Source organism: Micromys minutus, assembly GCF_963924665.1.
Source record: "Micromys minutus genome assembly, chromosome: 11".
NCBI classification, from domain to species: Eukaryota; Metazoa; Chordata; class Mammalia; order Rodentia; family Muridae; genus Micromys; species Micromys minutus.
Genome location: NC_137980.1, coordinates 18,547,260 through 18,572,327, shown reverse-complemented (window position 1 = coordinate 18,572,327; position 25,068 = coordinate 18,547,260). Strand labels below are relative to the sequence as shown.

The 25,068-nt window shown below is 41.1% G+C and overlaps 1 protein-coding gene across 3 annotated transcripts in view; it reads right to left on the bottom strand.

Annotated features, from left to right (window-relative positions):
* The window catches only part of GFM2 (GTP dependent ribosome recycling factor mitochondrial 2), a 31,886-nt gene extending 6,823 nt beyond the window's left edge, over nucleotides 1-25,063 (bottom strand). Inside the window, exons 1-15 of one of the 3 annotated variants that reach the window (XM_080925136.1) lie at nucleotides 24,994-25,063; nucleotides 21,703-21,788; nucleotides 20,681-20,765; nucleotides 18,542-18,599; nucleotides 17,921-18,018; nucleotides 16,031-16,156; nucleotides 15,060-15,148; nucleotides 12,428-12,516; nucleotides 10,438-10,498; nucleotides 10,055-10,234; nucleotides 5,406-5,486; nucleotides 4,477-4,625; nucleotides 3,074-3,214; nucleotides 2,891-2,990; nucleotides 2,168-2,351 (exon numbers count right to left, since the gene is read on the bottom strand). In XM_080925136.1, the coding sequence (XP_080781262.1) occupies nucleotides 2,168-2,351; nucleotides 2,891-2,990; nucleotides 3,074-3,214; nucleotides 4,477-4,625; nucleotides 5,406-5,486; nucleotides 10,055-10,234; nucleotides 10,438-10,498; nucleotides 12,428-12,516; nucleotides 15,060-15,148; nucleotides 16,031-16,156; nucleotides 17,921-18,018; nucleotides 18,542-18,599; nucleotides 20,681-20,765; nucleotides 21,703-21,765 (1,504 nt within the window). In that variant the 5' untranslated portion in view covers nucleotides 21,766-21,788; nucleotides 24,994-25,063. Of the gene's footprint in view, nucleotides 1-2,167; nucleotides 2,352-2,890; nucleotides 2,991-3,073; nucleotides 3,215-4,476; nucleotides 4,626-5,405; nucleotides 5,487-10,054; nucleotides 10,235-10,437; nucleotides 10,499-12,427; nucleotides 12,517-15,059; nucleotides 15,149-16,030; nucleotides 16,157-17,920; nucleotides 18,019-18,541; nucleotides 18,600-20,680; nucleotides 20,766-21,702; nucleotides 21,789-24,579; nucleotides 24,784-24,993 lie in introns of those variants that run through there. The other 2 variants (XM_080925138.1, XM_080925137.1) reach the window with 2 other exon arrangements.
* Between the last annotated feature and the right edge of the window lie 5 nt (nucleotides 25,064-25,068).

Genomic DNA, 25,068 nt, shown 5'->3' with positions numbered 1-25,068 from the left:
CACTAATTAAAAAAAGAAAAATTCAAAGATAATCTTAAAAATTTCAAAATAAATGCTCTACAGAGACTAAACCAAGGTAAGACGATTCCGAGAGGTGGGTGAAAGTGAGCAGTGTGCAAACATCTCCACAGTGAGCTGCACCAAAGAGCAGCAGCAGCTGAGAGGAGAGATGCGAGGCAGGAGAGCACGCACTGTCTTATAGGTCATGCTGAGAGCTTTGGATTTACACTGGGAAGCCACCGAAAGCCTATAGGGACAGTAACGTCATCTGGTTCTATTGCATAAAGACATATATATCTAGGAGCTGACCAAAAATAAACAAACAAACAAACAAATAAAATCATTATGCCATCAGAAACACTGGCTACAATGAGATTACTCTATGGCCAGTTCTCATGAAGTCTGTTCACAGCAGTAAAGCACTAAGACAGTGGAGTAAGACAGTAATGAGCCTAGCTGAAAAGTGTGCTTGCCTTCTTTCTAAAAGTTCCACAGACTGAAAATGCAGTCGAAGAAAAGAGCTGAAGCACCAATTATAATCATTCAACTGTTTCTTAGGTATATAAACCAAGCTTTCTAGAGCTGTTTCTAACTACATTTCTAACTACTTAGAATTAATGAATTCTGAATTAACAGGTGCTATAAATGTAAAATACATACCAGATTTCAAAGACTTAATGTGAAAAACAAAGTACTCTACAAAGATTTATGTGTATGAGGACTCTGACTGCTTATATGAATGTGTACCACTTGCATGCTGGTGTCCTTGGAGGCCAGAAGGTGTCACATTCTCTGGAAATGGAGTCACAGATGGTTGCTAGACGCCATGATCCAGCATAACCTAGACCTCTCAAAAAACAGAGTGTGTTCTTAACTACTGTGCTATCTCTCTAGACTTCACTAATACTTTTTATATTTCTTCATGCTTAAATGCCAATATAGTATGACACCTACTATTTGAAATACTTGAGATAACAAATGTTCAATTTTCACCGCATTTCAGATTTCAAATCTTACTACATTTTTTAAAAAAGGTGTTATGTATGAGTGCTGTGTGCCTGTGTGTGTGTATGTATGTATGTATATATGTATGTATATATGTATGTATGTATACATATTATATACCACATAACTGTCTGGCACTGAGGGCACCAGAAGAGAGCATTAGACCTCTTGGAACTTGACTTCCTGGCAGTTGGAAGCAGCTATGTGGGTGCTAGGAATCAGGCCTCTGAAAGAACAAGTGCTCTTAACTGAACCATTGCTCCAGCACCTGCTACGTTTGACTTAAACTAAATGCTGTTCCTTCAGCAACTGGACAAGAAAAGACCCAGCTTTTTTCATTCCTTGGGGTCTTAGGTCAGCACTTCAGTTTCTTTCATGTGCACTCTAGCTCATAGATAAGCCACAGCCACCCCTGGCTAGATATTTCTCTCACTGCATCTTAGAGATGTGGAGAGGAAAGAAAGGTTGCTCTTGATCTCCCATAATCTGTGAATTTAAGTTGTTTGTAAGGAAACTAAAGGACACTAGAACATTTGCCTTTAGGTGGCATTCATAAGTGAGAACTCACCGAGAGCCTCATAAAGTTCTGATACTTGAGCTCAGACCTAGAGCTTCTAAGACAGAGAAATTCATGGAAGCCATCCTAATATAAGCAAGACTAGGTAAAAGATGAGAAAACAGAATGCAAATGGGCAAAACAGAAATCAGAACCAGTTCCTATTGTAGATGAAAGGAAGTGAATTTGTTTCAAATCATGTCCTAATTAATCTACCACACTAGGAGGGCAGCGCAAGGCCAAATACTTGGAATTACATAAAAATCATTAGAAGGCTGGGTGGTGGTGGTGGGACATTCGGGGAGAGGTAGAGATGCAGAGGCACAGAGGTGCATCTCTGAGTTTGTGGCCAGCCTGGTCTACAAAGTGAGTTCCAGGACAGCCAGGGCTACACAGAGAAACCCTGACTTGAAAAATCACAACCCAAACAACAACAAAATAAACAAATCAAAGTGACACAAGTAAAACCCAGACCAAGCACAAGAAATGCCGAGCAGTAGACACAGCACAATTTAAGTCTGTCACACAGGAGGCATTCTGAGGTCTCAGGAAATTATTCCCCACAGGCTACAACAGCAATGATCTGAAGAACAGCACTGCTTGTACCTGGCTGCTTAGCCACGGACGGAGGCTCGATGGTGCAGAAGAAGACAGGTTCTGGGATCTCCACCCCCGCCAACAGCAGACTCTCTGCTGCACGGCTCTTTCCACCCTTTTCCCTGCTTCCGGCTCTGCGAGCTGCAGCTAAGGCGCTGGACTTGGACGACACTATGGTGTCTCCAGTGGCAGTCTGCAAGCAAACAGAACATGTTCCACCCAAGTCCCCAGGACAAAATGCTCATTTAACTCATGTAAGAACGCTAATCTAAAATGTCATTGTAATAAATTCTAACAAATAATGAAACATACAATACACACCAAAATTTATTAGCAAAAAAAAAAGTGCCTAAAAGTGTATCTTCCTGAGCTTCCCATCATAGCAAGGCAAGTTCGATAAAAGCTCACAAGGTGTTTTAACGGCACCCCCCATCCCCACCCCAACACATACAAAATATACAAATAGGCAAAGATTCTATGGGAATAACATGAAATAAAAAACTGTAGATAAATTTTAGACTTGAGAGTTGAACTTTGACTATAACCCATTCTGTCTGTGGGCTTCTGTAATCTATTTTTCTTTCTAGCAAATGCATGACATTCAACTATACTGATAAATATGCCAGCATGTTTATATAATAGACATTTAGTTCATTTGTGAATTTTTTGCTATTATAAAATATTTCTAAATCATATTTACATGGCTTGATATGGAACCATGTGGTCACTTACTTGTTTAAGCCCAACTGTTAGAGCAATGTTACCAGCAGTCAGGGAAGGGATTTCTACGTGTTGGTCAGCAAATGGCAAAAGTAGACGACTCATCCTTTCCCTATAAAACCCATGAGCTACATTAGTAAAGTACTTTTAAATAAGTGAGTGCAGTTTTAGAAAATAACCAAAACCTCTCCTTACGTGCAGTCTCTATTAATGTTATGGACGGCCAACTGGGGCGTCAGGGTACCCGAGTAAATGCGCAGGAAAACCAGGGGTCCTCGCTGTTTGTCATGTAGCACTTTAAATGCCAGTGCACACAAGTCACCCTTATACCACTGCCTGCAAGACAAAGGAGGTGTTAGAGAGAGCCCCTGCTACCTGCACAGATCAGGCAGGGTCCTCCAAAGAGGTCATGAATCTTTAAGCAGAGTTACCCAGGTGCAGGAAGTAACATTACTACAACCCTCTCTTCCATCACTGACTAAAATACTGAATGGGGTCTTATCAATAAATCTTTAAAACTAAAACTAGAAATGGGCTCTCTTTCAAGTACTGTCATATTTGTAGACATCTTCACTGCACAAACTCCTTAAAAAGTGTATCTTCAACGGTCGTAAGACCGAGGAATCTCCAGAGGATAAGCAAATATCCTTTCCAACTGTTGCTTCAGCCTCTCACCTCTGTGTGTATAACTGAATAACGCCATCAATCTACAGTAGAAACTTGAATGTGTTTACAGAAATGGTATTCTTAAAGAAACATGTTTTTAAATTAGCATTCATTAAAAAATTTGTAAAGTTTGAATTTTCCTAAAATTGACAAATTCTGTGCATTAGGTGTGTTTTTCTGAGGAAAGCTGATGTTGTTATCGGCCTCAAGGGAGTCCATGAGTCACAGTGAGTTAAACACACTCCTCACTACAGCCTTTCCCATCCTATTCCTAGTCCTTACCGGTGCTAACACAGAAGCTTTCTACCTGCTGGTACTGCTCCTCATGCTTAAGCAACATTAGTAACTCACTAGATGTTCCCAACAGCCTTAGGAGATAGGAGTCCGGCTGCCTATCTTTCACGGATGTGGGGCCACTTGGTATGAAGTCCAAGCTCACTTCACATGTGTTTAATGCAGAGATCTTACAAGTCACTACTGTCCCCATTAACACGGAACCCACTTCTCTGCTATTCTGCTTCAGGCTACTTCAGGTACAGAGATCTGTCAGAGACGGCAGCAGGAGCGGACAATAACCTCCTCTACAGCCACAAAACATTTTGACTGCAGAAAAATCCTGAAATCTAGATGAATAGAAACATATCTACCAAAAAAGGAATGAACTTTTAAAAAATAAAAATAAAAAGCCAACTGAGATGGCAGAGTCAACACACACAGGAAAAACCACCTTCATAACTCTGCCTACAAATAGGATGGGTTTAAAAGAGAACAAAAATGTCTTTTCAAGTGAGAATTACTATGGCCTTGTATCATTTACAGAGGTTCTCTCTACCATTTGTTTATAAAATGGCTGCTTTAAAGTACTTCGATGAAACAAGGCCTAACTGAGATTTGCAGCCATATGAGTTTAATGTATGTGGTCCCATACTTACGGAAACCCGTACTCACGCTCCTCGGGTGAGGGCAGGTAAGTGGTCACAGCGTCCAGCAGGGGCTGCACGCCCTTGTTTTTCAAGGCACTCCCACACAGCACAGGTACTGCAGCCTGAGCCACTGTTACTCTGTGTATTGCAGCCTGTAGCTAAAAGCAGAGAGAGAGAGAGAGAGAGATGGAGAGAGTGTGTGTGAACACGGATCTGTGCACAGTTCACTAGTCCCTGTCAGGATCTCTCAGAGTCAAAGGCTTTCCCTCAACACCCTGGTGAAATGCTCTGCAGCACACCTCCATTGCTCTTCATGGATTTCTTTTCTTACAGTGCTAATCACTTCCCAGTATGCTGGATGTCTGGTGTGGTCTCTTGTTCAATAGTCAGTCTTATAGTACTATGGTAAGGCCTCTGAGAACACAGCAAAGCTTCAGAAGGTAGAATACTGAGGAAGTGTGGAAGCCACAGGAGCTGAGCTCTACACTGTGAGCAGCTCTCTGTAGAGGTCTCTGTCTGCTGTGCAGAGAGGCTTTGATGCTTGAGGGAGCTACGTTTACTTGTGGGCATGAGGCCACATTTTAGAATGTGTTGAGAGGTCGCGCAGGTGCAGTACAGTGGCATAGTAGGTTCTTTCCTCTCAGTAACAACCACACTAGCCCAGGGAGTGGCTAGGTTTCCAGAACTGGGATAGTTCCCTCCTGCTGACACCACTTCTATGAGAAAACGAAAGAGCCTAACTCTATGTAAGGAAGCATGATTCAACTTCTAACATGTTGCTGGCAATAAGCACTCACATGAGCAGTGACTTTCATTTTTAAGCCAGCATTTCTAACACTATAAAATGTTAACATGCATGCCTTACATTCTCCAAAGAGAAAAAAACAAACCATTTTTACTTGAATAAAATTTGTGTAGATGACTGAATAACACATTACCTTTTCAGCTGGCACCAAATCAAAATTTTCACTAAATTCACCTAAAACAAAGTCAGCAAATTCATCATCTAAATCTGCAACCTGTAAAGAAAGACAAACTTGTATCACTTGTATTTAGTTTCATCCTTAGCTAACTTTACATCTATGTACCTGTGAGATCTTTGAAGGCAGTTACATAACCTGCCACACACAGGCCAAACAACTCTTTGTACCTTTTGAAAACACAGTTCAGTTTTGTTTTGTTTCCCCAAGGGGGAAGGGACCTGGAAATTGAAGATGTGCTGTGAATTTCTTGAAGTCACAGAGAGTCAGAGCTGAACTCAATTCCATGTTACCTACTCAGTACCACAGAGAGAAAATGCCCAATACATCCACAGTGACAAACCACACGGGGCTGCTGGTTTGGGGAGAAAGCAGGGCGCTTTTAGCTCACAGCATGTGCCATTGGTAACCCTCTAGCATATGATGTATAATAATCACTACACTTCCCACAACAGCTAAACTGAAAGGCCTATCTACTTACTAAGGAAGGAAGGCGCTTCAGGGGCTGTCACTGGCATCACGGTAACAATACAACTGTAGTTACTAGTTTGTGCTTCTCATAACCAGCTGCATAACTGAAACAGATAATTCAGCTACCAGCAAAGCAATAAAACAGGCTGGGCATAACCACACAGCCCTGCAGCCCCATCACTCAGGAGGCAGAGGCGGGTGGGCCGCACATTTCTAGGCAGCCTGGACTAGAATTGTTGAGACTGTCACAAACCATAAAAACAAATCGTGATCATCATTCTGAAACAGTTTCAGTTGTGGATGACAGTGCAAAGGAGCAGAACAGTCAAGCATGGCGAGAAGACCGAAGTGTGAATACAGACACAGCAGAAACGAGCCAAGCCTGCACAGAAAGCCTGAAGTGAAATGAGATTAAAGGCAGCTTCCGCAACTGGACTCCTAGAAATGCCCGGCCAGCAGCCTGTGACGACTTCTGCCAAGTTTCATTGCCTCTCTGCTTTCCTAACTCATGCAGCTGACTCTAGTGCCTTCCTGTGGGGGCCAGACCAACCCAAGACTCCTCTGAGGCCCCGATGAAAGGACAAAGGGAACTTGAGTTCTGTGTCCTTGTCCAGAAGTGGACTTGGCAAGTCTGGTTTAGGGCTGGAGCCCGGGGCTCAGAGGAGTCAAGGCTGTGGTTTTCGGGGATCTGACTCTTCCCCCTGAACTGTGGTTATCAGCACTAAGGCGGCTGTGTTCTCTTTGCCAACTTGTCTGACTTAGCTCTCTGCTGACACTGGCCATTTTTCACCCTGAAAATAGTATATAAGATGCTGTACTTCTCAATAAACTTGACTGGCATAAGATGAAATGTGTGGGCTGGAGAGATGGCTCAGCGGTTAAGAGCACTGACTGCTCTTCCAGAGGTCCTGAGTTCAAATCCCAGCAACCACATGGTGGCTCACAACCATCTGCAATGAGAGATGATGCCCTCTTCTGGTGTGTCTGAGGACAGATAAAGTGTACTTACATATAATAAATAAATAAATATTTAAAAAAAAAAAAGATGAAATGTGTGCAAGGCTTCCATACACCAGCTTTGATCTTCTCTGTTTCTCATACCCTGTCACTGAAGAGCAACTTCTGGTTCTGGTCACTTTCTTCTTAGGGCTGTAGTAATGATCAATAGCCAATTCCGAACATTCTTTCAGAACATGCAGTTAGTGGCCCATTAGTATTAGCTATTATCATCATCAGTGCGTCCCACCCCTAAAGGTGTCCTAAGAGACAGAAAGCTAATTCTAGTTCGCACCTAGGGTCTCAATTTAGGATCAATTTAACTGTGGTTAAAATTTACCATAGCCACTTTAAAGCAGTTTGCATCATAATTATTTTTAGGGAGGGCTCAGTAGAATTAAGCTCATTTGTATTGTTGGCCAATCTCCTAAACTTTCAAATTTGCAAACAACTCCCATCCTTCCATCCCCAATCCCTGGTAAGCATCATTCTACTTTCTGTCTGAGTATCCTAATTACCTCACAAAGCAGGCCATGGGGTGTTTGTAGCTGATGTACTTCACTAACACAGAGGCCTCTTATGTTGCACCTTATGTCAGAATTCCCTTCCCTTTCAAGACAGAGTAACAGTCCACATTTTGTTGGTCCACTCATCTGTTAATGGCCACTTGGGTTGTCTCTGCTTTTTGCCTACCATGAATACTACTACTAGGAACAGAGGTGGTTTTAAGATACTGTTTCTAATTCTTTGAGGGTAGATACCCCAAATGGAATGTTTGGAGAAGCCACCATCCCATATGGTCTCCTTTACTTCCTTTTTTTTTTCTTTAAATGATTTATATTTTATGTATATGAGTGTTTTGTCTGCATATATATATGCATACCACGTGTGCCTGGTGCCTATATAGATCAGAAGAAAGTCAGATACCCTGGAACAAAACTCACAGTAGTGGGTGCTGGGAACAGAATCTGAGTCCTTTGCTCCTAACTGGTAGCATCTTCCCAGCCTTTCTCACATGATTTTCTATTATAACTAATCATTGTATTCCCACTGTAGTACACATGGATTAATTTGCTCTATACTTACCCATACATACTTGTGGGTTTTTCTCTTACTGTAGCTAATGCACCTGAGGTGGTTTTGTTCTCTGAATTTTATCCACATTTATTATAATTAGTACCTGTTATTAGCTACTGACACCTCAAATTTTCTCTATATAGGGCATACCCTGTATACTGTAGTAAAAGCCATATGTGCAAGCATGTTTTGGCTATCCATCCAGATTATAAAATCCTTCTTTGTGAAATTGCACACACACTCGAATGCGCGCATGCACAGACACACACACACACTCAAAAAGGAAGTAATTATGTGTCCAGTTGATGATCATAATTCTACTCTTGCTCTTTCTGTGCCTTTACTAATCTCAAGAAGTTGTCTACCAGGGAGGCACAGCCTCTGACCCCAGTACTCGGGAGGGAGAAGCTGCTATGAATTCAAGGCTGCCTGCTCTACAAGGCAAGTTCCAGGCCAGCCAGGACTATATAGGACAACCCTGTCTTAAAGGAAAGAAGAGGAAGAGGAGGAAGCAGTCTAGAAAGGTGGGAGCAGTTTGAGCTCTGATCTGATTCTGTCCTGAGTCCAGATCCCAGCTCTGCCCTTTATTAGCAGCAAAACTTATTTAAACACTGACTTCTCATCTGTAACATGGGAAAGCACAGGGTTGTAAGAATAAAACAGTACATGTGAACCCCTAAACCTAACAAGTACCCTCAACCCCCACTGTCCAGTAACAGTAACATTGTGTTAGTTATAGTCAGTGATTATTAAAACTTATAAATGGCAAATAGTTTCTCTAAAAATATCTACCTATACAAGACAAATGCTAGAGAATGCTGATGGACTCTGGGCTGGGCAGGCACGGTAGAGGATGGGCAGGCGCGGTAGAGGACGAGACGGTAGGAAGGTATGTTCCAGAGAAGTCTGGGCAACATAATCAAGATTATGTCTTAAAAACATATGTTTCAAACTTAGACCAATTCAATTTTAAAGTGAAAAAAAATCAAAGATTCAAATGCTTTACTATAGAGGTTCCAGAGGCATAACATGTATTATTTATTGCCACAAATAGTGATATAAATGTTACAACATGACTGCCTTGCTATGTTCTGTTACGATGTTGAGGACTGGTGCAGACCTGAGCTCTCTAGTAACTACAATAAACTGATTTTTCTAAGTAATCTGACATCTGATAAAGAAGGAGATAGGCAAGTTCCTCTCAGGAAAAGTTTCTACATGGCCCAGGAGACATGGTTTCTGTTTGCCTGATTTCTTTGAGAAAGGTCAATATAATCCCAGGTTGGCCTGGAACTCACTATGTGGCCTGGGCTGACATTAGCTCACATCCGTTCTTCTGCCTCAGTCCCTGAGGTGATGGGACTACTGATGTATATGCCACAACAAACTCGGCAACATTTTCCTAACAGCAAAAAGAAAAGCAACTTCAAGTCAATCTACTGGAAGCAGACAAGAATTGCACTGTAGTCATGTGTCACAGCATACAACACTTAAACTGTCACTGCATGCGCCAACAGTGCCATCACAATATAGAATGAGAAATACAAACAGTGTCACTCCACATGGAAGGAAGAGCACGCAAGCTAATGCTAACATTAAATAACATGTCAGCTCAGTGGTAAAGCACATGCTTCCCATCTTCTAACAAGTCCTAGGTTCAGCTCTGAGCTCACACAACAAAACCCAAGCCAGGGAGACAGCTCAGCAGTTAAGAGTATCTGTTGCCCTCAAGCATCTGATAATTCTGGTTCCAAAGGATTCTAATGCCCTCTTTTGGTCTCCCTGGGTACTAGACATAATATGGTAAGCACAAACACATGCAGGAAAACCACTCATACAAATAAAAATAAATGAATAAACTAATCTTAAAAGAAAAAAAAACTAAAAAGGATATGCAGATAAATAGGAAACAAGGTCACTATTTCACCTTTGTGGGTGGTGGACACAGTGGTATTAATTTTCACCCACTGTATTTTACATATTACATATAGAATTTATATAAAGTGTCACAATACGTATGTCTAAAAGTTACTCAACACAGAATTTTAAACTAGGGTATTTACTTGTTCAATTAAGGAGTTCCTTGCTTCAAGCGTTTCCTTCAGCAATTCCGGATCACTCGCTTCTGAGAGGAGCTTTCTCTCGAAGTCTTTTCCATCATCAGAATTAGAACTCCAAACAAGTTTTTCTTTGTTTACTACATCCACCACTCCTTGGAAAGTTCTGGCTTCACCAATTGGCAGCTGTAAGTCAGAGTGAGCTTCATGTGGTTACCCCATGCTGGTGACAGCACTCACCAGTATACTACCTTCCTAACTCCTACCTCACTATGTCAATCAGGATCTTCAGCTGCATTTACTTAGGACTGGAGCATGCGTCAAAAGTGTGCATGCTATAACAAACTGATGAGGGACTTAGCAGAATGTGGTATTAGTTAACCAACTACCTGTAAAATCAGGGGTGTTGCCTTTAACTTCTCCCGGATGCTTTCAACTGCATAGTTAAAGCTGTAAGAAAGCAGAGCACCCGTTAGAAACACAGTAAAACCCTCTCAAAACAGGATTAAGAATGTTCTCTAAAATAACCCTTTACTCTCCATACTGTTACTGTATCAGTTCCACACAGGGCCATTCATCCTCAGAAACCTGACAACAGCAATTGAATAGTCACCATTATCTCATTATGCGCAAGTCTAACAACTACTATTGCAAACTTCATGTAACCACTTTTTGATCCTAATTAAGGTCACACAGTTAACTAATCAGAGTTAAATGCAAGACTTCATTTGAATTAAGCATTTTCTTCTACAGCTGCATTCACTATTGGTTCTCTTCCAAGACCCAGACTGACTAATGTTCTGTTTTAATCTTAGGTATCAGCATCTTATGCTATGGTGCTTGTTTTTATGCTAACATTCGGCTACCTAAGGCACAAATGCTACTGTTGGCACACAGGCAGAATTATATATACACGTATATTGTGGGTTGCTGTTTGTATCTCTGCTCCCTAACGTATTCAGGTGAGGTGAAATCCTAATTGGTCAAATAAAGGCTAGAGCTTGTGATTGGGAGGAAAAGGCGAAGCTGAAAGGTTTAGAGAGGCAGGAGGAGGAGGAAGAAGATGGAGCAGACCCACATGGCCTGGAAGAGCTGCAAGTGGCTAGGGATTTCATAGCTGGACAACAGAGTAGTGAAGTGGTCTGTCTAATCTAAGCATTCAGCTTGTAATTATATTATTCACATGTATGTTTTTTGCATGGGCATTTAGGGTTGGAGATTTACCATTGTAAATCTGGCTGGTATATTATAAGTCTCTAGTGATATAATCTCATGGGGCTGAGGGAATCTGGGTGAGGGTAGCTGGCTTTCTGCCGGCCAGCCACAGGGGTAGAAGGCCTGAGAAATGAGAACAGCAGGGCCAGACATTTCAGGAAAAAAAAAAATGGTTTAGTTAGTTTAGCAAGCAAGCTGAGGGAACCAGGGCAAGATGGCAACATAGGGCTAGCCATAGGGGTGGGTGAGACCACCCATGCTGGGGCATTAGCTGGTTCTAGCATGGGTTCTTTTTAAAACTACATGATACACACACACATGGCCCCAACATCTCTGAGAACTAGCCCAGTATCCCAGGCAACACCTTCATCACTACAGACACTGAAGTCAGTCAACGAGTCCTTCTATTGACTACAAGAAATCCCAAATAGGAAAGATTCAAACATGAGCCTAGCATGTTACAGGATGCTGTGCCATTAGTAACCAAGGGAACTTTAAGTTGCCAAGGAAGCCACATAACCACAGGGCACATGACAGTAGTTTTGGGGAAGGACAGCTGAATTTTTACCACGTTTCACCGCTGATCAAGAAGTCTTCCATTATTTCCTCCACAATCCTTACCATTCTTGACTCGTTTTTGTTCACATTTTACCACATCCTTCATATATTTCTGATTCTCTGTTGCTAGAACAATGTATCCATTTTGGCTGCCACTTCACATAAACCTCAGCATATGACTGCTATATCTCAGCACTGATCATTGTCTGCCTTACACACAGTACATCATCCTTCCCAGTGCCTTCTGCTATCTAAAGAAACCCAGAAGACACAGAAAGATGATTCTCTGAGTTAACTCAGAGAATCAACCCTACTCTCTAACTCTGGCAACCAGGAGATCATGGCCTTCAGGAGCAAGGGCGGTATGCTGTACAGCTCAGAAGAGAATGAACAGAACAGCAGGACTCTGCACTCCGTCAGGACTGTACGAAATGTGCCACATTAGACCCAGGTGGCTTGCCACTGAACTGATCCCAACTATAATTTAGCTGCTTTGAAATTACTTTAAATTGTTAAGAGTCCATAGGATAATTATACTTTATAAGGGAAAACTGCTCTTGTCTTTGCTTTGTAACTGTAACAGCCGACAAAGCAGTCTACAGATACCTTGCTCCAGCCTTGTCCATCTTGTTTAAAAAGCAGACCCGGGGTACTCTGTGTTTGTCAGCTTGTCTCCACACAGTGAGAGTCTGGGCCTACAGCAAAAGTTAGAGAAAATGACTGTTGTGAGACATGGGGTGACTGGATGATGTGGTGATGTGGACTTGGGCCCGATGCTGGCAGAGAACGGGAACCTCTGCAGTTCATTTCCAGGGACCCTGTTTTGCTCTTGGTAAAGTGAAGGACAGACTGCTACCTACATTTCTAAGTAATTCACGTGCTTTTTCTCTAATTGATTTCATCCCTGCACACATTAACTTTATAAATATTGTATGGCTGTATTAAAAGATCTGTACCTCATTGAATCCTTAAGCCTAAAAAAAGTATAACAAGTCTAATGTTCAGCTTTTTGTTTGTTCAGGTAAAGTTTATACACAACAAACTCCACAGACTAAGCATATAGAGAATTTTGAAATAGACCATGTGAAACTCACATCAACAGAACATGCTGCCCTTCCAGATGTGCCTCTCCAGCCCACTGTAAGAAACCAGTTCTGACACGTCAGCACAGGAGTCTCACATAACTGTGGCTTCTGACTTGGCCACCTTGTCCCTCAGACAGACCAGCCTCTCTATCCATCAGTGAGCACACACTTACATGCCTGCTAGCTTGGAGCTGCTGTAACTCTAGCCACTATAAACATTCTGAACAAATCCCTGGTTAATAAATGTCCCATTCCCTTGGAAAAAGATACAGAATTACTGGGTTTTAGGGCAGATGTATATATAACTTTATGTGAAACTGCCACAGTCTTCTAAAGTCATTGTATCAACAACTGTGAGCTGAACCACGTCATCAACATGTGCTTTTGCTCCTCTGAATCTCGTTCATTCTTCAGCATATAAAATGCTATCTATCTTGACAGCTCCCTCTCAAAGGCCCTGCACATAATGGATACGGCTGGGCCGTGGCAGCAGGCCAGCGATAAAGTGATAGTAGTATGAACTTCCAAATAAGAAACTTCTAGATAACCAGTCAGAATTATCACACTCAGAACATTTTAAGCTTAAGATAGCTTAAAATAACATTTTCACATAGTATATAATTCAAATTTCTCTTATGTTCTGCAATGATCTCTTCAGTTCACTTTAAATTGAGGATCTAACCAAGGATTTTTAAATACATTTTCTTTATTTTTAAAAATTCTTTTATCTAGAATAGTTCTTCAGGATTCCCCTTAATCACTTATGATTCTTACATTAAAAGGGTTTTGTTTTTGTTTTATCCCTGATACGTCTTTTCACTTAGGTTTCACTAATCATTGTCTTGTGATTAGACACGGGTCAAACATTTGAGCAGGAGTACAATACATATTTGTTTCACTTTTCGTAGTATATTGTGTAGCGTCAATTTGTCCCATTTTTAAAAAGATACTGACTTTTACAAGTTAAAGTGTTTTTAAAGCAGAACTTATATGAATTATATATTCAGCAAAGCTAATTTTGAAGGGCACACTCACTAAGGATTGTATAACTCACCCCTATAAGCACAGACAAGCCAGGGAGTGGCACACACCTTTAATCTCAGTCCTTAGGAGGCAGAGGGGGTGGATCTCTGTGAGTTTGAGCCCAGCTTCATCTGCATACATGATACCTAATGAGACCCTGTTTGAAGCAGTAAAAACCAAACAAAAATAACAAGCATAATCCACTCGACTACCAATAAACTCTATTACCAGAGGACTTTCCTGAACCCAGGCATGCATACATGCTTAGCAAACACTCCAGAAATGAGTGGCAGCCCCTCCTATGAAGCTGTTTGTTGTTGTTTGTCTTGTTTTTCAAGACAGGGTTTCTATGTGTATCATTATCCTGGAACTCACTCTGTAGTCCAGGCTACCCTTGAACTCCCAGAGATCCCCCTGCCTCTGCCTCTGAATGCTGGGATTAAAGGTGTGTGCCACCACCACCAGACTAAGAATCTTTAGTCTTAACCTGTGAGGAGATAACTGTTCATGTTTCCTGTTGTTAGAGTGCCAACTGTCCTCTCTATACTATCTTTGAAGGATGCTTCTATAGCAAACAATCTACTCAGGTAGTGTCTCCCTTAGGAGGAGTTTGCTGACTGTCCTAGAAAACAGACACTGTCTATCCTCCAGAGTAACACAGAAGAACGCTAGCTGCACAAGACAGAGTGCTCCATTATTCTCACGACGTCACGTGAACAGCTGGCATCTGACTCCTCTCATGACAATCTCTAGCATAGGACTCGGAGGGATGCTGACTCTCTGGTGGTTACTACATGTAGACTAATAAAGTCCTTGCCCCTGCCCCTCACCTAGTGACTTTGTGACTTCTGACAGAATCCAGGACACTAATGCAGAGAACCTGCTAGTTTAAAATCAACAGAATCCCAGGCTCCTCCTGGTTCCCCACATCAACATCATATATTTTCTATAGAAAATCTAACTTGTAGAAAATCTAAGGTCACATTTCATTATTAAAATCTAGCTCTCTTCCGTCACTGTCTGACTGCTGTGGGTTTACCAAATAAAGGATTACAACTGACTAATTCTGACACATGCTGCATCTTACAAACCACGGTGTTGCTCTGTGTTCACTCTGGCTCCAGCTTTACCTCCACACCAGCGGAGGCATCAAACACGGCCACCGCACCATCCAGCACCCTCAAGCAGCGCTCAACCTCCAGAGTGAAGTCCACGTGGCCTACGGAAAGAACAGAGACACTTAAAATCTTCAGAACCAAACTAGAACAGTCACACGGGCCAGCAATGTCACTCCTGAGTGTACCCAAAGGAAAGTGAACAACTGAAAGGAGTGTCTCAAGAATCTACTTGCACACCCACATTCACAGGGAAGAAACAAAGTGTGGGAGATATAGTCTACAGTCGCCTTCCTGCACCTACATGTTCTGATCTGGAGATGCACTCATGGGCTGAAAAGATTCAGGGAAAACGGCATCTGTTCTAAGCATGGACACTTTTTCTTGTCCTTATTCTCTAAACAATACAGAATAACAACTATCTGTATAGTAGTCTCTTTTATTACGATACTGTAGCTATACAAGAGGATATATACAGGTTTTATAGAACTCTTATATCATCCTAGAAGGGATTTAAACTTTTGGTATCTACATGGGATCCTAAAATCAATTCCTCAAGTATACTGAGAGACAAACACATACACAAGGAGTATTACGTAGCCTTGAAAGGAAGACATTCCTGTTATTGAAGACTTCATACTAACTGAAATAAATTAGCCAATCACAAAAAGGTAACCATAGTGTGATTCCACTTACAGGAGGGCTCTAGAGCCGTCACATGGACAGACACAACAGACACAAGGAGCAGCATGGTAGGGAGAGGGGGCAGAGGAAGGAAGACTGTTGCCTACTAAGGACAGTTTCAGTTCTAAAAAACGAAAAGCCTGGAGATTTGTACCAGTGACCTGAACTCAGTAAATAAGATGTGGCTATACATTTAAAATGATTTAGATAGGAGTTAATGGTTCTGACCTCAATTTAAAAGACAACCCACAGAAACGGCCTAATGGATGTAGCTTCTTTGCAATGGTAAAGACGCATCATACCTGGCGTATCAATCAGATTAACTCTATACCCTTTCCAGTCAAGAGTCACAGCTGCTGACTGGATGGTAATGCCCCTTTCTCGCTCTTGAGCCATGAAATCCGTCACTGTGTCCCCATCATCAACATCTAGTCAGGAAAAAGAGACCACAGTTTAGTTCAAAATAAATTTGTCATACTGGTTCTCAGTATACCCCCAGGGTAACTTAATCTGCTCTGAGAAAAATCAACCCAAAATATTTAGTTTAATCCTTAAAGCCCTTAGTTTCTCTATATAAAACCCTGTGAGAGAAAAGCTTTTTCAGCAAGATTAGTAATTGTGTCGTGAAGTTTCTTTTGTCTTTAATCTTTTGTCTAAACCACATATCCGGCACTTTAGTCCTAATCTGATGTTTCTCCCTCCCTGTGTGCACAGCCCTTGCTAGGAGGCAGTGCAGAGCAGCTCAGTCAAGTGCACTCACCGGGCTCCTCCTACCTTTATTCCTATTCCTGCCACCTTGACTACGCTGTCCGTACGGTAGCTAACATACGGAAGCACCTTGCCAGGCTGTCAGGACAACATGAGCAGGATGTACAAGTTAGTCCAAGTCAGTGACGTCAGACAGCAGCCACGCTGCATGAGAGCAGAAGACAGTCCTCCCAAGTTAAGTTACCCTTCACAGACACTCACTGCTCTTCTCCAGTATAAAACCATGTTTAGACTTAATCCTAAAAGCGCACTCAAATGATTCTTGAACTACACCTTCATTCTGATTAAATGTATAGACAACGAATACATGAAAGTCACTTTTACAATTCAAAATTCATGAATATAGGATATCATACCATTATACTAACTGCTTATATCAATAGAAGACCCCCAAAATGGCATCCAGATTCCCATTACTATTTCTCTCTCTCATACACACACACACTGACACACACTCTCGCGCGCACACCAACATCAAGAAATATAAAGAAATGTTTTTGCAACAACTCTAACTATGCTGTGTAGCCCTGACAGGCCTGGAATTCATTACGTAGTGCAGGCTGGACCTGACGTCACAGAGATCTGTCTGCCTCCGCCTCCCTAGCACCACCACCCCCGGCTCATGTTATTTCTTATGATTCTTCTAACCAACAAAATAAACTCTAGGTTACCAAGCTAGAGAACTTAGTACTAAGAACAACTGAGTTCTAGGCCTACAGAAATCTAAATTCAGTTCTTAATGCTTCAGATTTTGAGGTATTTCCAATTTCCAGAATAGGAATACCCAATCAGTGAAGCTCATGAAAACATTTCTAAACAAACAAAATCTAGCATCTGAAATATTTCCATTATCTTAATCACATTAGATAAAGAATACTTAACCTATACTGACTGCAAACACACTTAAAACTGGTTCCTTTTACAACTTTTAAAAATTGAAACTTAGAAGCTTTACACTCACTTCAAGCATCCACATTGGGGGTGTGAGGGAAGGATTATCATCGGACTTCTGAGGCAACTGCAGCGTGGCAATGCTCACAAAATGCCGCCGGTCATACACTCACTAACACAGAGCAGCATATGAGGAATCCAGGCGGCCATCAGTCTAACAACCTACCAACAAAGTGATGTCCTTTCCTCTCCTAAAACGTCCAATCTGTTCTGTTTCCAACAGCCTAGAAAAATGGCTCCCAATGAGAAGACATCATATCATAACTAGACCCCCTGAACCCATCATGGGTCTCACCAGCATTACTTAAAAGCAGTAAGCCCTGGTCTATGCCCATGCAAGTAACAGTTTCAGTTGGACTCAGTGACACACGCACATACTCACTGACATACATACCCACATTTTCACAGATTCATAGACTTTTCCACTGATGCTTTTGCTAGTGGGAGTTGGGGAGAGGGGAATATGTTCTAACCTCCCAATGATCTTGTGTATCCAGAATAGTACAGAATTCTTTCCGTGGTGGTAGTTTTGCCTGCATCAATATGGGCCATAATTCCAATATTACGAATTCTGTTTAAGAGGGAGGAAAAGGCATGCATTATGAGGTGCATATTTCAACCAAATTATCTATGCTGTGCAAAATTTAAAGGTGATTAGTATTCCTGTAATATATGCAATTATGTACAAAGACAAATACGAAACCTATTTTTGCATCTATTATCAGCATACATAATCAGTATACATAATAAGGGCACTACGACATTCTCATACATGTATGTGATATATTTTGCTCATATTCACCCCACACCACCCTCTCTTGTTCCATACCCACTCCTGTTGATGTATACTACCACATTATCATGCAGAAGAGCTAAGTAATAAAAGGGCTAATCACAATCATTAAAATATCTATATTCATTTTTGCTACATTAAAAATTCTTAATATTTAACTGAGAAAAACATCATTTGAAATACATACTAACATTTATATAGAAACAACAGAAATTACGTAAGTCACTAGTAAAGCTGGTCAGAGAAGACTTGCAAACTTCCTCAAGAGCCTCTAGAGAACCAGTCTAACGACAGCACTTACTTGGCCACAGGAGGGCTAATGATGGAATGGAGAGATTTGACATCATTTCCTATGGTGCCTAATAGGAAGAGGATTCAAAGTAAACTGTTAAATCATTAACATTTTTTCTTTTAACTTACAAATGAAAATATACAAAATAAATTAAGGCAAAATACAACATTCCAGGTCAAGCAAAACCCAGCTCAATAGCATACACTTACTTAGGATTCATTTTCCAATGGTAAGTAAGAAAGCTGCGGTTGATGGTACAAGTGCTAAATACAAATTTCTTTTTTAAACTCAAACCTACAGAACAATTTCTAAATCAAATCCTTAAGAAAATGCAAATTTCTAGGCAGTGGAGGCTCAGGCCTCTAATCCCAGCACTCAGGAAGCAGAGGCAGGTGGATATTTTATGAGTTCGAGGCCAGGCTAGTCTGCAGAGTCCAGAAGAGCCAGGACTACACAGAGAAATCTTGAAAAAGAAAAACAAACAGATTTATTTTAATCAGTTACTTATTACACCTCTATTTACAAAACATTAGTGTTCACAACAATAAGGTAAAGATAACAGCAGACCCTAAATAAAAGGAAAAACCTAACCATGCAGACTGTAAACATGCATCTTATTTTTTAAGTCTTGATGAACTCCGAGTGAGCAAGTGTTAGCGAGCTGCCATACAGGTTGAAACCTCCTTTCCTTCGGCAATGCCAGCCCAACGCCTTCAGAGACAGACGGACAGCCTGAGTTCAGTCAGTCAAGAGAGGATGAAAGATCCCATACTTCAGAGAGCAAAGCAGTGTTTCTTCTTTTGTTTTACTTAGTTAATGTTTTCTTTGGTTGGTTTGGTTTAGTTTTTTTGAGGGAGTGTCTTACTATGAACCCCCTTGGTTGGCCTGGGACTTACGATGGAAATCAGGCTAGTCTTGAACTTACAGAGATCCTCCTTCCTTGGAATGCTGGGGCTAAAGGTCTGCAACACAGCACCCAACTTTAATCTAAAGTTTTTGAGGCATATTCTTGTATGGAGTCCTTCCTAAAGTTAGACTCTCAAGCCTCTTTTCTCAGCCTTGTTAGTACTAGAGTTTTAATATGAGCCACCACAAAAGCCATATGGTTCTTTCTTTTTTAAGGATTTATTTATTTATTTCATGTATGTAAGTACACTGTCACTGTCTTCAGACACACAAGAGGGCATCAGATTTCATTACAGATGGTTTCTGGAATTGAACTCAGGACCTCTAGGAAGAACAGTCAGTGCTCTTAACCACTGTGCCATCTCTCTAGTCCTATGTGGTTTATTTCTGACAGGCAAAACTGTCCACAGTGACTACTTCATGCTAGCTTAAGCTTTAATAATTATACTAAAGCAACAACAGCCTTACTTGTGAATTTAATCTCTACCTTTATGCTTTTTAAACCAAGTATTTTAAATTTCTAAAATAAGAACAGTTTTAGATTTTTAAAACCTCAGTGAGCAGTCTAAAGACAAAAAGACAAAGTACACGCCACAGTTAAATTAGCGGGGACAGAACACAAAGGTCTACACACGCACTAACCATGCATCCCACGAAATTCACAAACCCTTGTAAATTAACAGCCAATCGGTAATGTTTAACTTCATTATTTGCACATGAGAAACTGGTCAGAGGAATGGGAACAGAGTTAAGCTGTGTTTAACCAGTACTGTTTGTCTACTTCACACACAGGAAACCCACAGACATTCCAGATTCTAGTAGTCATGCCTCTAATCTACAATATTCCAGATAAATATGTAACTGAACTTCTAAAATTCTTCAAAATAAATTATCCTTGTAAATCTCTATTGACAGAAAGCATGCTAACATAAAAATCAGCAATGAACTAAAAATAAGCAGATTCGCACACTAAACGTAGGCGCCAGCTGCTCAGCCCACCCAGGCTCCCTTTGCTCGGCTCATCAGAAGCCCTGGAGAGGAAGAGAGAACTCTACTGGTGCCCCTCCGCCTCCCATCTACCAAAACCCTCTCGTCTAATAATCTCAACGAAATAGCCAAGAACTTAGAATGGGCGAGAAACCTCTAAAAAACAAGGATCTTCAGGAAAAGGAAAAGGAAAGATAATGTGAGAAGGAAGGAGAGCAAGGTTTCAGGTAAACTGGAAGAATTTAACATCTGTACCTGGTGAGTAACTGTAGTTTCTTGTAAGAGGCACCTGAGTCTTGGATCTTTTTAAATTTGCTTTTATTTTACAGTAACACATGGCCTAGAAGAGACAAAAGGAAACTGACATTAATTTTACTTTAGCAATACACATCAAACAGAGAGACAGAAAATACATATTCTTGCTGGGCGCAGTGACACATGCCTACAATCCCCAGAAGTCAGGAGGCTGAAGCAGGAGGATCTTAAGCTTGAGGCCAGCCTCCACTACAGAACCAGAATCTATCTCTACATGCTCGTTCTGTGGGAATATACATTCCTCAGAATGCTGCTCAAGTGATTTTAAACTAGCAACACGGACTGACAGCCTGCTGACACGGCCTGTCTCACCTGGCCTACAGGCTCTGCAGAGCTCCTGCTGGTCACTGCTGGAGGAGAAACAGCCCAGTCCCAGCAGGTAAGTGACAGAGGGCACAGTTCCACTTGACAATTCATATTTGCAATGCAAAATGAAAGTAAGAGTTTAAAGATATAGAGAATACAGCTTACAGGGAAGATGCTATCATGACGCATGAGTGAGGGCCGACCTGCCTCAGAAACTGGCTTCCAACAGCTCTACACAAAGTTCTACCTCAACTACTTAATAATGACGTAACAATACAGGACTTGACCTTTTTAACCTATAGATGCACACACACACACACACACACACAGAGAGAGAGAGAGAGAGAGAGAGAGAGAGAGAGAGAGAGAGAGAGAGAGAGACACACTCTTAGTTAGCATGAAGTACTGCCATTCTTGGAAGAGACAGAAAACACCAGCCTCCTCCAAAACACTCGACATTTTATTACCTCACGAGAAAAGCATTTTATTTTGCCAGGTGCTATTTTTATTGCTAAGGAAATTTTTAAGTTGCATTACCAATTAAATTAATGTAGTCTGACCAAACCAAATTTGGAATGATGAGCTATACACTAAACCTCTGGGAAAAAATAATTAGGCTAAATACAACCATTTTTTTTTTTATAAGAAACACTTACATTAATGTGCACACTCAATGTTTTCTGAGGATTCACTGCAAAAATCCTCCAGTTGGTAAACATTGTGGCCCTCTAAATTGTTCTCTCTGAAAAAAGAGACAAACAAAATTATAAAATGAAACATATACAAGTCAGTAAGGCATAGACAACAAATGGAATTGCATGTTTTAGAAAGTAACTTGGAATAATTCTAGCTACCCAAACCACAATGTATCATTAAAAAGTCAAACTTTGTATTAAATGAAGCACACAGTTCTTACTTAAGCTTAAACTGTCCCCCTTTTTTTTAAAAAAAAAAGACCTCTTAATTCTTAAAGAAAGATATTAAGAGTTGAAAGGAGGATTGCCCAATTTTAGGTGGATTGGGCTACATAGTAAGACTCTGTTCAGAGAAAAACCAAAACCAAACCAAACAAACAAAACTTCAAGATACAATTAAAGTACATTTATTGAAATTTTAAAAAACCAAACAGAAATATATTTTAGATAAATATTTAGAATTATGCGTGGTAAATATCTCATGGAAACTTAGTAGTTTCTCACTGACAACAAGACCTACCTATTTTGATGTTTTAACAATAAGTATGTGAAAATAAAATGCATAAAAGCTATCTGAACAGAAGCTGCCTTCCTCTGTGAGAACAGAAGCAGAGAACCTTCACTGTGCAGGCATTTCCTGACCCTGAGGTGCAGATCCCAGGTACAGTATTTGCCAAGTCTGCCAAGGTCCTGAGTTTGACCTCAGCGCCACAGGCCCTTAGACCCACATTTACCAAGTCTTCCCTGGGCTTAAAGTACAAGATCAAGGGTGAGAGAAAGGGACAGAGGCATCTGATGCCTAGGACATGGGAGGCAACGCTAAATCAGTTAGGCAGAATTTTCATACTAAGTGACTGAGGCCACCAAGATGGCTCAAGGGTAAAGACACTTGCTGCCAAGAGATCTGAACTTGATCCCTGGACACACAGGGTGGAAAAACTCCAACCTTCATTAGTTGTCCTGTGACCTCTCTGCACAAATTTGTGTGTTTCACACTGGCACATGAAACAAAGAAACAAATAATCATGTCAATAAAGGTTAATACATAAAAAAGATGTGACACTTAAGAACAATCATCAAGTGTACTCATTTGTAAGCAGAATTTAAGATGTCACTGGAACTACCCTGGCACGGTGGCTCACACACCTTTAATACCAACAGTTGGGGGGCAGAGGTAGTCGGGCTCCTGAGTTGGAAGCCAATCTGGTCTACAGAGTGAGTTCCAGAACAGCCAGGCTACTCAGAGAAACCCTGTCTTGATGAAAAAAAAAAAAAAAAAAATCAAAACTGATGTTGCTGAGACAGCATAGGAAAGGGTGCAGGCCTTAAATTAAGTTCCTACTGTTATACTGACTGTATCTTCCTGCTCCAGGAGATATTTCTAGATTGTATCCCAAACGTATTATCTACATACAATATTCATTATGTATGTTTCCTAAATAATACACTTTGTTTCGAATTTGTCTCATATCTAGCATTTCTGCAAAAGTATGATGTATGAATTAGATAAAACGATGCTTACTAACATCCGCCCTTACTATTACTTATGCTCCATAGAAGGCATCAAGCTACTAATCTTGTTTTCATTACAACATTTACTTCAGGCACAAGAAATCTTAAAAAGGCTTTTGTTTATTCATGCATGTGTGAGGGTGGCTGGAGTGACAGCTGGGAAAAGAGCAAGAATCCAAGCCCAGGTTAAAGCAACGTCTTAATCTGCAAGCTGATTAAACACATGTGCTCGAAGTCTGAAAACCCACTGAGACAAACACCTACAGCATATCCATTTCCTGCCTGGATGTTCCATTTCAAGCAAGTCTTTAAATATCTGTTTTACTATTAGAAGATCTTCTGAAATCTTAGATAAAACAATAGAAATCTCAGCGCTTTGGTTTTGCATCTATGACCACAAACAGCACGAGAATTAAGCCCACACATTTAATAAATACTGTGTTTAAAACTGCTTCTGAGGTATCTGCGTTAAAGCAATGGACAAAGACAATTACTGTGCTCTATCCGACTCAGGGGCGACAAAGAGGGGAGGGGGCTGAAATAAACAAATATATACAACACCCTATTGTCGTTGATGATGTAGAAAAGAATTAAACCACAGAAGAAAATGGAGCAGTTGTGGTGATGTCAAGGAAGGCTTCACTAAAACTGTGAAATTAAAAAAAAAAAAAAAAAAAAAAAAAAAAAAAAATCAAAGTAGGCAAGGGAGTCAATGGGGGAACAGGAAGCATACTCTAGCTAGAGAAATTACATAATTTACTGCACCTGAAAATGCACGAATGATTATTTTTAAAAAATCACATTATACTATGGGGACTTATAAGACAGTTTGAAGTCGGGCAGTTGTGCACGCCTTTAACCTTAGCACTTTGGAGGCAAAAGCAGGCAGATCTCTGTGAGTTCGAGGCCAGTCGTGTCTGTGATGCAAGTTCCAGGACAGCCAGCTCTACACAGAGAAACACTGTCTCGAAAACACTAAAAAAGGAAGGGAAAAAAAGATCGACAGCTTAAATCCAAGTACTAAGACTTCATGAGATGTACACTTTTTAATTTTGGTTCCAAACTGGAGTTAATTAGTGTGCTTCTGTAAAAAGGTAAAACCGGGTGCTGGAGAAATGGCTTAGCGGTTAAGTCTGGATGCCCTTCTAGAGGACCAGGTTCAATTCCCAGCACCCACGAGCGTTCCCAACCATCTTTCATGATTCAACATCCTGTTCTGGCTTCGGAGGGTACCAGGCACGCACTTCGCATTAAAAATAATAATAATAAGATGAAAAAAAAAAAAAAAAAACCCAACAACCCAATTTCCTAAAAGGTAAAACTGACCCTTAATTCGATGTGATTTCTTGGGAATAAACAACTCAAGTCTGTTTAATCCTAGTTCCGGGATACGGGGATGGAGGGGAAGCCCTCAAGAGCTTAGGGAAAAAGTTCTGGGCCTCCACAAAACCAAAACTATCAGTCGTCCTCGACAAAGGATGAAGAAAAACGTCCCTAATCCAGTAGACGTCGTGGCCTGGGATCAGAATGCCCCGTGGTGGTCGTCTGTGACCCGCTGTCAGTCGCAGCTACAAGGTCAGCAGTGCAAGACCAGCAAGACCGCGGAACCTACAGGGCACATGGTTAAGCTAGAAGATTAGCCTCTCCGCCAGAAGGCGGGGAGTAAGAATGGAACCTTCCACTCCAAAACTGGCAACGGCCTCACGTTACAACATCCCACAGCCTCTACCATTCTCGTACCCGCAGAACGACCCTACTCATCTCCCGGGTTGTAGCTCCACAGGCAGGCTCCGCCCCCAGTACCGGTGGCACGTC